Genomic DNA, 13,514 nt, shown 5'->3' with positions numbered 1-13,514 from the left:
GGATAATATAGAACTGTCGGGATTTTCCATGCATCGGCAGGACAGAGAAGCTACGGCTGGTAAGACGAGGGGTGGGGGTGAGTGTCTATTTGTCAATAACAGCTGGTGCATGATGTCTAATATTAAAGAAGTTTCGAGGTATTGCTCGCCTGAGGTAGAGTACCTTATGATAAGCTGTAGACCACACTATCTACCAAGAGAGTTTCCATCTATATTATTCGTAGCCATCTATTTACCATCACAAACCGATGTTGGCACTAAGACCACACTTAACCAGCTGTATAAGGCCATAAGCAAACAAGAAAATGCTCATCCAGAAGCGGCACTCCTAGTGGCCGGGGACTTTAATGCAGGCAAACTTAAATCTGTTTTAACTCATTTCTACCAGCATGTGACGTGCAACCAGAGGAATAAAAACTCTAGACCACCTTTACTCCACACACATAGATTCATCCAATGGCATTGAGGAGAATACCACATCAGTCATCGGCTTCATCAATAAGTGCATCGACGACGACGTTCACCCACAGTGACCATACTTACATATCCCAACCAGAAGCCATGGGTTACAGGCAACATCAGAATCGAGCTAAAGGCGGGAGCTGCAGTTGTCAACGAGCGGGACACTAATCAGGACGCATATAAGAAATCCCGCTACACCCTCAGACGAACCATCAAACAGGCAAAGCGTCAATACATGATTAAGATACCTACTACAACTGCTCTGACGCTCATCGGATGTGGCAGGGCTTGAAAACTATTATGGACTACAAAGGGAAACCCAGCCGTGAGTTGCCCAGTGACGTGAGCCTACCAGATGAGCTAAATGCCTTTTATGCTCGCTTCGAGGCAAGCAACACCAAAGCATGCATGAGAACACCAGCTATTCCGTACGACTGCATGATAATGCTCTCAGTAGCCGAGCAAGACCTTTAAACAGGTCAACATTCACAAAGCCGTGGGGCCAGACGGATTACCAGGATGTGTCCTCAAAGCATGCGCGTACCAACTGGCAAGTGTCTTTACTGACATTTTCAACCTCTCCCTGACTGAGTCTGTAAGACCTACACTTTCAACCAGGCCATCATAATCCATGTACCCAATGAAGTGAAGGTAACCTGCTTAAATGATTACCGACTCGTAACACTCACGTCGGTAGCCATGAAGTGCTTTGAAAGGCAGGTCATGGCTCACATCAACAGCATCATCCCGGATACCCTAGACCCACTCCAATTCGCATACCGCCCCAACAGATCCACAGATGATGCAATCTCAATCGCACTCCACACTGCCCTTTCCCACCTGGACAAAAGGAACACCTATGTGAGAATGCTGTTCATTGACTACAGCTCAGATTTCAACACCATAGTGCCCATGAAGCTCATCAATAAATTAAGGACCCTGGGACAAAACACCTCCCTCTGCAACTGGATCCTGGACTTCCTGACGGGCCGCCCCCAGGTGGTAAGGGAAGCCAACAACACGTCTGCCACGCTGATCCTCAACACTGGGGCCCCTCAGGGGTGCGTGCTTAGTCCCTTCCTGTCCTACCTGTTCCCACAATACGGAGTGGCCAAACATGACTCCAACACCTTCATTAAATTTGCTGACCACACAACAGTGGTAGGCCTGATCATCGACAATGATGAGACAGCCTATAGGGAGGAGGTCAGAGACCTGGCAGTGTGGTGCCAGGACAACAATCTCTCCCTCAATGTGAGCAAGACAAAGGAGCTGATCGTGGTCTTCAGGAAAAGGCAAGCCGAACAGGACCCAATTCTCATCGACGGGGTTGTAGTGGAGCGTGTCGAGAGTGCAAACACACCAAGACAGCCGTGAAGAGGGCACGACAACACCTTTTCCCCTCAGGAGACTGAAAAGATTTTGCATGTCCCCAGATCCTCAAAGAGTTCTACAGCTGCATCATTGATAGCATCCTGACCGGTTGCATATGGCAACTGTTCCGCATCTGACCGGCCCAGTACATCACTGGGGCTAAGCATCCTGCCATCCAGGACCTAGAGTGGCAAGAAAAAGTATGTGAACCCTTTGAAATTACCTGGATTTCTGCATAAATTTGTCATGAAATTTGATCTGATCTTCATCTTAGTCACAACAATAGACAAACACAGTGTGCTTAAACTAAGAACACACAAATTATTGTATTTTTCTTGTCTATATTGAATACATCATTTAAACATTCACAGTGTAGGTTGGAAAAAGTATGTGAACCCCTAGGCTAATGACTTTTCCAAAAGCTAATTGGAGTCAGGAGACAGCTAACCTGGAGACCAATCAATGAGACGAGATTGGAGATGTTGATTAAAGCTGCTCTGCCCTATAAAAAACACACAAAATTGGAGTTTGTTATTCACAAGAAGCATTGCCTGATGTGAACCATGCCTTGAACAAAAGAGATCTCAGAAGACCTAAGATTAAGAATTGTTGACTTGCATTAAGCTGGAAATTGTCTATAAATGGAAAATGTTCAGCACTGTTGCTACTCTCCCTAGGAGTGGCCGTCCTGCAAAGATGCTACATCATTGTTGGTTAGGGGCTTGTAAGTAAGCATTTCACGGTAATACCTGTTGTATTTGGCACATGTGACAAATAAAGTTTGATTTGACTTGACAGATTTCCACCAGTCTAATGTCCATTGTTCATGTTTCTTGGCCCAAGCAAGTCTCTTCTTCTTATTGGTGCCGTTCAGCAGTGGTTTCTTTGCAGCAATTCGACCATGAATCCCGGATTCACAGAGTCTCCTCTGAACAGTTGATGTTGAGATGTGTCTGTGACTTGAAATCTGTGAAGCATTTATTTGGGCTGCAATTTCTGAGGCTGGTAACTCTAATGAACTTATATTCTGCATCAGAGGTAACTCTGGGTCTTCTTTTACTGTGGCAGTCCTCATGAGAGACTGTTTCATCATATGGTTTATGTGACTGCACTTGAAGAAACGTTCAAAGTTCTTGAAATGTTCCACATTGACTGACCTTCATGTCATAAAGTAATGATGGACAGTCATTTCTCTTTGCTTATTTCTGTTCTTGCCATAATATGGTCTTTTACCAAATAGGGCTATCTTCTGAATAGCACCCCTACCTTGTCACAACACGACTGATTGACTCAAGCGCATTAAGAAGGAAAGAAATTCCACAAATTAACTTTTAACAAGGCACACCTGTTAATTGAAATACATTTCAGGTGACTACATCATGAAGCTGGTTGAGAGAATGCCAAGCGTGTGCAAAGCTGTCATCAAGGCAAATAGCGGCTACTTTGAAGAATCTCAAATATAAAATATATTTTGATTTGTTTAACACTTTTGGTTAGTACATGATTCCATGTGTGTTATTTCATAGTTTTGATGTCTTCACTATTATTCTACAATGTAGAAAATAGTAAAAAATAAAGAAAAACCCTGGAATGAGTAGGGGTGTCCAAACTTTTCACTGGTACTGTACATTGCTGGCCACTCATCATCAGACAAAAAAGTATACACAGTGTGAAATCTTCTGTTTAGCTGCGGTACACAGAGTAGAAAACTCACTTGTTTTGGTGCTTTGAGCCCTGCAGATGTGCATGGTACTGTGCCACAGAGTTGAGTGTGACACTGCAGACTTCACAGGTATAGCTACGTTTCAGACCTGGAATTAAAAACACACAAACACAGATACACTAGATTAATCAACATATATAAACATATTTCTCAAATGCTCTTTTGTTTTTAGCAGGATTAGACAGGTGTCATGTATTAGCTAACTACTTGTTTCATTTGAAATGATTTTCCTTTGTAACTACGGAACCATGTTCAAGTACATGTACGTTCCATGTCCCACCACAAATGCTATTAATTATGTATACATGAACTATTCTATCCCACCGGAGACAGTCCTTTAAGGAATCAATAGTTCTATTGAAAAGACCTGGGCCCTCATTTATAAAAGTTGCGTACATTTTAAACTAAATACTTGTAAGTCGCTCTGGATAAGAGCGTCTGCTAAATGACTTAAATGTAAATATCTGTGTGCGCCATTTCTGAAAAGACTGCTCATGCACACAAATATTGAAATGCATAAACTTGGCGCACGCCATACATGAGCATGTTTCCTGTTAATAAATCAGACCTGTCGTAAAACTGTGCACGCGTGAACGATCATTATGACTCCACCTGAATAACGCCCATTATTCTCCTTTTGTGTTGACATTAACACCCTTATTTCCTGTATACTTTGGAAGTGTTGGAATTAGGCCTAGACACTATCGAAACGAAATAGCGATCGCGAACTTGATCAAACGTCTTTGCTTTAAACAGATTGTTGTGAATTCAAACCTAAATATGTTGCACTGCCCGCGAATTCGGAAACATTGTCCACTCTGGAGAAAAAAATGAAAAATACAGTAGGCCTGTCCACTGAGTATACAAAACATTAGGAACACCTGCTCTTTCCATGACAGACTCATCAGGTGAATCCAGGTGAAAGCTATGATACAATTAGGAAAGTGTTCCTTATGTTTGTACACTCAGTGTATACTTACAGTGGTAGCCTAAGCACTTCCATGAGAGAGGTACATTTCCTGTTCACCTGTTAAATTCTACTCTGTTATAAACCTGCACTCCTTTTTGGATGCATAGTGCAAAAACGTGAAATTATAATAGCCTATCTAATAGGCACAATTCAATGAAAGATACGCATGATTGTTGTATAGCTACTTAGGGGAATATGAACTCATCATGGCAGGAATTTATACTGCGATGGTTATGATATTTGTAATAGGTTTATGAATTTAATATGGTCTACTTGAGAGATTTGACATTACAGTACTCAGACGTAGCCTACAAAACGTCAATGGAAAAGATGAACCATCTGTTCTACCGTTAAACTGCGCTTCGGATCAGATTGCATAGAGCAAAATACTTGAAGTAGCTTATCTTACTATTTACTATCTATTGAAGTGGGCCCAATAAAATGGGAGATGGGACGAATGTTAACCTATCCTGATTTGTTGTAGGCCTATTGTCTATTTCGGGAGTATGAAACCATCACAGCCAGAAAAGGTGAGGAATTTATTCTGCAATGATCATGGAAATGAAATAAATAATAAGATAAAGATGCTTATTTTTTTACTTTTACCCCTTTTTCGTGATATCCAGTTGGTAGTTACAGTCTTGTCCCATCACTGCATCTCTCCTACGGACTCAGCAGAGGCGATGGTCGAGAGCCATGCCTCCTCCAAAACATGACCCTGCCAAGCCACACTGCTTCTTGACACACTGCTCTCTTAACCTGGAAGCTAGCCGCACCAATGTGTCAGAGGAAACACAGTCCAGCTGGCGACCGAAGTCAGCATGCATGCACCCGGCCCGCCACAAGGAGTCACTAGAGCGCAATGGGACAAGGGAATCCCGGCCGGCCAAACCCTTCCCTAACCCGGACAATGCTGGGCCAATTGTGCGCCGCCTCATGGGTCTGCCGGTCACGTCCGGCTGTGACACCACCTGGGATCGAACCCGGATCTGTAGTGATGCCCCAAGCACTGCAGTGCCTTAGACCGCTGCGCCACACGGGAGGTCGTAGATGCCTATTTCTCTTTAATTTTAGAATGCAAAGATAAAATAAATAGATTTTCACTCTTCTCACTACTGGCAAATGATTGCATCTTGTTATTATATTAAGCTACCAGTTATTTTGTTATGAATAAGAGTGTCAAGGAGTGTCAAGCACAAGGCTACTAGGCTACTAGCCTTCTTTCAATGCAATACTTCAACCTCTAAAATTTGCGGGAGGATAAGCACTTTCTCACGTAAAGTTACCTTTTTATAACTGCCAACTTTTGCGTGAAAACTGGTGCACGCATGTTTTGGAGCATATTTTGTGCGTACGCAATGTTTATAAATGAGGCCCCTGGTCAGCATGCTTTCACAGTGCTGTCAATAAAAATATTAGAGAGCTAGAAGGGATGATATAAGACTAACTAACAGCAGCTTCTATTTCCTCTATACTAGGGGTTCCCAAACTTTTTCACTGGGGAACGTGATATTTGAGTGACTAAAAACTTACAGCAATAACACAAAAAGAAAAAAAGCGTTAGCTGACAAAAAGCTCTCTAAGGTATGCAATGACTACACAAGAGGAACTGATGACGCACTAAATTGCACCTTTTTGCATTCTACTATTAAATCTTGCAAGAGTACGTTTAAAGCCGGACTGAGTTCCTTAAAAAGTGTGCCTCACTGTTTGGGAACTACTGCTCTATACAGCTGCCTGATGGAGACACTAGGAATGCATCTCAAATGCCACCCTTTCCTTACATACTGCCCTATGGTCAGAAGAAGTGCACTAAATAGGGAATAGGGTGCCATTGGAGATGCAACCTAGGGTCAGTGCTCAGTGCTTGTCAAGCTACGCCTGATCGACTTCACTAATGACTGTTCCTGGTGTGGGGGAAGTGGAAAGAATCAATTAAGGACATGCCCACACTGAAATGTCACACATTTAGTATTGATCACAATTAAATTACATTGAAATTATAACATCCATTACTGAGGTTTTTGAAGATGGACACACCTTAGCTCTAATTAGACAGAGCTCTGCTTTGAGTGAAATGTAGGCTGTTGATTGTATTTTGTTATTACGTACCATTGCTTTGGGTGTAAAACCCGAGGCTAACTAGCTCACTCCAAGATTCAACTAAGATCTGAATGAGACGATCACTTTATTTCTCGCCCCTTTTGATGTCTTCGGCAACAGTGGATCACCAAATCAGCAACTAAACAGAGTGACAAACCATTTCTCTGTGGATGCACCCCAAATGGAATCGTATTCCCTACAGAGTTATATAGCACTATAAAGGGAATCGGGTGCCATTTGGGACACACCCTATGTCTGTCTGTCTGATACAGTTGTTCAGCTGGTGCCCTGCTGTGACAGTGTAATGGCTGTCATGTTAAAACTAATGACACAGTGGCATGACAAATAGCCCAGTCGCTTGCATCCTCTCTCTAAATTGAGTGAAATGGTTTGGAGGGCAAGAAAGGCCAAGGTAAGGATAAATGTCCACACTAATGTCCCATCATTGAATCTAATTATCCAGTCTCTCCTCCGCCCTAAGGTCATATCCCCCACGTTGATGAGCTCTGAGAGAGAGAGAGAGAGAGAGAGAGAGAGAGAGAGAGAGAGAGAGAGAGAGAGAGAGAAAAAAAGAGGGATGGAGAGACAGACAGAGACAGACAGACAGAGACAGACAGACAGACAGACAGAGACAGACAGAGACACAGAGACAGACAGACAGACAGAGAGAGAGAGAGAGAGAGAGAGAGAGAGAGAGAGAGAGAGAGAGAGAGAGAGAGAGAGAGAGAGAGAGAGAGAGAGAGAGAGAGAGAGAGAGAGAGAGGAGAGAGAGGGAGGGAGCATGACTCCCAGATTGTCTCAATATGAGGTTATGTCAGACTGAACAAAGGTCAGCAGCAGAAACAAAGTACCCAGATTATTTGTAACATCATCCAGTACTGTACATAGATGACACTGATGTTAAGTGCTTGTTGACTGTCAGCCCTGTCATAGCTAGATAGAAAAACCGCTGTTCTGATCCCATTTTAATGAAGTTCAAACAGACTGAGAAGGGAGACAAGAATCTCTCTCTCTTTCTCTTTGGCTCTCTCTCTTTCTCTCTCTCTCTCTCTGCAATTTCTCCATCTGTTGTCAGCCCCTCAGTAACCATGTGTCAGAGCGAAGACTGCCTTGCCTAAATTTAAATTTTGCAAGGGAGAGAGAGAGACAGAGAGAGAGGCTCCCCTGACACCCTCATGATTCTGACATTAAAGCGCTGCAGTGAGCGGCAGGGCTGTCGCTCGGGCTCTGCACCGCGTGGCCTTTTGACAGGCCACATCTCAAACGCTTTTTGAAAAGGTGAAAGAATGTGCTGCAGCCCCAGGATCCATCAAGGCAATACAACCTGCAGCACCTCCCGTGGCGCCCGCCCTGCATGAGCAATGGAGCACCAGTCTACCGCTGCTGGAGCGCTGTGTCTCTGTTGCTGCTGCTGCCTTCACTCTCATCCTTCCTGCATTCAGGGGCCTCTGCTCTTTGGTGAGTCATGAGAGAGCCATTTATTTCTGTTAAACTTGAAATTGGCATTCCTAAAAGGACAATAGAATAACAGGTAGAAGAGCCAATTGAAAATGTTGCGCTATCTTCATCTAAATCTCACACATAGATCTTGGTTTCAACATCTAGGACACCTATGGAAGAGGATTCGTCCAGAGCCAACTAGGGATACAGTCAGATAACTACATGTCAGACACCTAGAAGATGTCACCATATCCATACAGTATACTGTATCACAGTTAGTTTACAGTAAATTCAATTCAGTGTCGTGATCACATCTGCCATGTTGTCCGGTTCATCTCTCCCCTTCCCTAGTGTATTTCTAATGGTAATATCTTATGTAAATGCTCAATTGAGTCACTCGACTTCCTATTCCAGCCACAGCTTACATTGTCTTAATTGCTAATTGAGAGATATTGTCCCGGCAACCAGAGAGAGTGATTGATCAACAGCGTGATCATCTGCGTGGATTGTTTATGAACATAGGAAGGTGGTGAGGGTCCATGCTTCATGCTAAATTAACCACGAGCCATCTGCCCCACTCAGATGGTGCATCTCGTGCTCAGCGACAGCTACAGTGCAGCTCTGACTGCAGCAAAGCACCCGAGAGCTGAAACAGCATATGCTTCCTCTGAAATATAAAAAAGGCAAGGGACACCGCTTAGCTCATGCCAAATGGCCCAATAGTGCAAAACTACAGTCAGCTTCTTGGCTGTATCATATTTAATGGGTTTATAAAACTGAACTCGTAATGAAAAACATCCCTCACTTGTGTGATCGCAAGAAACCTGAAGAAACCTCAAACTAGTTGGCAAGGATTGTGTTAATGGATAAGGAAATGCTGAGAACAAAATACGTTCTGGGTTATATATACAATTAAAACTGAAAGCCTGCAACAACAAAAAATGCCTTACCACCGACGTATTTCGACAAACATGTCTTCAACAGGGAAATTCCAAATAATGTGTATAAAGCCTGCAGTGTAAACACACTTCCCCCTGTTGCTCTAAAAATCCCCCATCTATCTAATTCACCCATCTTTAAACAATCCAGTGTTGAAGTGTTGAAATAAAATCCTTGTTAAAAGCAATCTTGTTCAGTGAATCATGTGGCAGATAAGATTGCAATCTCTCAAAAAACAGTACACCAAAACGATGGGAAATAAATTGAGTGTAAATGGGTGTCATTGTTACACTGATGGGTTTGTGTAATCTCCCAGTCTCCCGGTTGTCTGCATATTGATTTGCCTCTCCTCCTCCTCTGATGAAATATACGATAACTAGAACAAAGAACAGAGCTTCCTTCAACCTGTGCCCTCTTGGAGAGGAGCTTGACCATCTCTGTGTAATTTGCCAGTCTCTGAGCCTGCCATTAAGGCAGTAAATGGCAGTAATACATCTATTTTAGGGTCAGGAGGGAGTGGGAATGGAAGCACACAGACAAGAAGAATGGCTTGTGAATTGTGATTGCAGGGCCTCGGGAGGAAGCTGCTGAAGCTGTTAGAGAGGACGTGCCAATTTACATCTCCCGGACGCATCCCTCCAATTAACGATGCTGGGATGGAGTCCAGAGAAACACAATTTGTCTTCTAGCCGTGGCCTGATTGACAGGACTGGCTAGGGGGCAAATTAAACACTTTGGAGCGATATAGTCATATTCACTGATGCAATCATATCTAGGGCTGAGGCGGTCAAGAAATGTTGTCAGCCGGTGATTGTCAAGCAAATAACTGCCAGTCTCACGGTAATTGACTAATAATTCTGGCTTGACTAATAATGCTGGCTTCTCCTGGCTTCCCACAAAGCCTACAAGCCACAGATGCATACCTTTGGAACATCTACATTTTAAAAAGTATAATAAATCAATATAATATAGCCTACACCATCACAATAAATCCATGATTTATTTTTGTCTATTTCAGAAGAACAGAATAGCATACTCTGACATTATGTTAGGCCTTGATCTGGCTATGCCAAATGGCTGTGGGATACACTAGTTCATTTAGCAGACAAGATTTGCTTAGAATTCCGTGGCATTATTTTATATTATTTTATAGTATGAAGAATACAATTGAACATAGCTGAATAAAATAGAAAGGATATTTTCTCCAACCGATTTCAGAGGGAGTGTGCACATTCTGTGTTGAGTGGTTAACAAAGAAACAGTTCCTCCTATACACTTAATTTAGTTATTTATGCAACTTTAGTTGTGATACAAATGTTGGGCTGTATGTTTAGATGTTTAATACATTCTGAGGCTGCATGATGCGACTCTAATGATGATTTGAAAAAAGTTGCATGAAAGGAATGAGCTCTGCTTTGTTTCTTGCACAGGCTGCACACACTTCATCAGTCTCTCACTCACAATTTGATAAGCACTTGATAATTTTCTCACCAGGCCTCGAATTTCCCAATGGCATCCCCCTTGTGTGGCCGTAGTGCCCTTGGGCTGAATATAATTATTATAATTCCCTTCTGCCGGCTGCCAATCGCCGTGCTCTGAAGCACCTCTCACTCACATACTGTATATCTCAATTCTTATTAGCCAATGCCCGTCACGTGATTGTGTCCTTCTCACAGGCATCTCAGCTGTAAAGTAGGCTACAAGTGAAGACAGACACATCAGGGACACAACTGTGCATGTCCGTCTTATCGAATTCTGAAGCACATATTGAAGATGTTAGAAGAAGTGTCCACATTTACTATTCATCAGCCAACAAGATAAGTAGACCTAACGAACAACAAAAGCACTAGCCTACGTCAATCCACTAACCCCCATTGTACAAAAGTTAACCTATTATAAATAAATATTCCAAACATAATTTGGGACTGTTGTGGGATGCGATAGATCCTAAATTAATACAACCACTCAAAAAACGTTTTAAAAGCAATGAGGCTGATGCAACAGATCAGAACATTTGGCTAAAAATGTTGATAAACTATTAGGCTATTTCTTCACATCATAAGCGCAAAAATGCGAACACGGCTGTAGACTATAAGCACAAATGTTCCAAAATACAATCAATTAGCAGGAAAACACTGTTTTCAAAAGTGATGATTTATTATAAAGGTGCCTTTTTTTGTGGTGAAAATGATCTTCCTCAAACTTGAAAGTCACGCGCCGCCTATGTATGTCAATTAGGCTCTACACCGATTATAAAGCGGATTAATTCTAAGATGTTATTTGGCCTCTTTAGGTGTGATACAAACCTTATTAAAACATATAGGCCTATGGGCTAGGCTACATGAGGTGTACGACTATGATTTGAAAAATTCGAGAGACAAAAAGGCATGTGCTGTTTCTTGCCTTACTGCACAAGCTGGGCATCATTCACAAGTGATAATATTGTCACCCATCAGACTATTTGTAATTTAATCTTGTCTTTACATATACAAAAAAATATATGTGTGAAAATAGTTTTGACTTAAAATTGACCATTATCATGCACCTGTCTCGGATCAGGGGCAGGGGGAAAAATACATGTAATCTATGCACTTAAATAGAGAATGGAGGACACATTTTCCTTGGTTCATTTTCATGCCTGCCAGGTAGGCTATACTCCTGTCGTAAAGCGAAGTAATGTGCTTAATATTAGGGAAGTTGAGAAGTAAATATAGTAGGCCTAGCCTTTAGAAAGCTGATGGGATCCTCCTCTTTTTAATAGAGCCCATCAAAACTATGTTTTCTCACACTATTGCGTAGCCTTTCGAAATGTTGCGCAACATGAGCTCATGTGCTCTCATGAAGTGTTTTATTTGATTTTCGATGACATTTACATTGATGTCAGAGTGATTAGAGGGACAATAGAGTGCTGAGTACCAGGCAGTTAGCAAGTTTGGTAGGTTACTAATGACCATCAGCAGCATCGGAGCTTGGAGAAGCCTAGTTACCATGACGTGGAATTTGACTGCAGTCATGACTCGTGACCACCGGTGTGGCGGTAATATCATCACCGTAACAGCCCTAATCATATCAGATTGCATTAGATCTGCATGCAGCTGCTTGGACGTGGGATCTGGAGGGACTTGATTGACATGATGAGAGGACAAGAGATGGCATGGCAGCAGTGGTTCTCTCAGGATGATGGGAGAGAATGTGCTTTAGTCTTTATTCTTCATTTTGGATTCCCATTAGCTGATGCCATGATGAGAGCTAGTCTTCCTGGGGTCCAACTCGGTCTTAACTTAACGTGCTCAATGAAAGTTTGCTAGAAGCCATTTGCAGTGTGTGCTCTGTTAGGATATGTTGCTTGTTAAAGATCATTCAAAAAGGCACTCGCACATCTGAACTATATTTGCTTCAGGTGCATGATAACAAGGAAATAACAAGAAAGAAAAGAGAAACCCGCACACTGCTCTTCCTAGTATTACTGTTCTTTATTAAGCTTTACATATCGGCCTCAAGGCCTTCGTCAGAGATTTGGTTTGAGTGTTTGTAATTTGCACCCATTTGTAGACATTGTTCCACCCACATCCATTCAGTACATCGAAATAGGGTTGGAGTCAAGGAAAATAAAAATGTGTTAACAAATATAACAATGTTCATTTAAAAAATATTCAAATAAAGTGTGTACATAAAACGTATTAAAAACATCTGTAAAACCACAACGAGGACATCAACCTACAGTAGCAGGTACATTTTCATAAATCATTGGGTACAGTGCAGGATAAAAACATCATAAAAAAATAAAAATAAAAATCCATATACAGTATAGACACCAGTGGAGGATGCTGAGGGGAGGTCAGCTTATGATAATGGCTGGAATGGAGTTTAATGGCTGGAGTGAATGGAATGGTATCAAATCAAATCAAATTGTATTTGTCACATGCTCCAAATACAACAGGTGTAGGTCGACCTTACAATGAAATGCTTACAAGCCCTTAATAACCAACAATGTAGTTTTAAGAAAATGCAGTTGAAGTCTGAAGTTTACATTCACTTAGGTTGGCGTCATTAAAACTCGTTTTTCAACCACTCCACAAATGTCTTGTTAACAAACTATAGTTTTGGCAAGTCGGTTAGGACATCTACTTTATGCACGACACAAGTCATTTTTCCAACAATTGTTTACAGACAGATTATTTAACTTATAATTCACTGTATCACAATTCCAGTGGGTCAGAAGTTTACAAACACTGAGTTGACTGTGCCTTTTAACAGCTTGGAAAAGTCCAGAAAATGATGTAATAGATTTAGAAGCTTCTGATAGGCTAATTGACATCAATTGAGTAAATTGGAGAGGTACCTGACGTATTTCAAGGCCTACCTTCAAACTCAGTGCCTCTTTGCTTGACATCATGGGAAAATAAAAAGAAATCAGCCAAGACCTCAGAAAAAGAATGGTAGACCTCCATAAGTTTGGTTCATCCTTGGGAGCAATTTCCAAACGGCTGAAGGTATCATGTT

At 41.9% G+C, this 13,514-nt stretch overlaps 1 protein-coding gene across 1 annotated transcript in view; it reads right to left on the bottom strand.

Moving 5' to 3' along the window:
- LOC139576550 (zinc finger matrin-type protein 4-like) overlaps positions 1-13,514 on the bottom strand; it is a 151,134-nt gene that overhangs the window by 20,970 nt on the left and 116,650 nt on the right. The window contains exon 6 of the mRNA XM_071402764.1: positions 3,551-3,647. Coding sequence (XP_071258865.1) covers positions 3,551-3,647 — 97 coding nt within the window. The remainder of the gene's footprint in view (positions 1-3,550; positions 3,648-13,514) is intronic.

Source organism: Salvelinus alpinus, chromosome 5, assembly GCF_045679555.1.
Source record: "Salvelinus alpinus chromosome 5, SLU_Salpinus.1, whole genome shotgun sequence".
NCBI classification, from domain to species: domain Eukaryota; kingdom Metazoa; phylum Chordata; class Actinopteri; order Salmoniformes; family Salmonidae; genus Salvelinus; species Salvelinus alpinus.
Note: the sequence above shows the minus strand (reverse complement) of the source record. Positions and strands in the feature narration are given on the sequence as shown.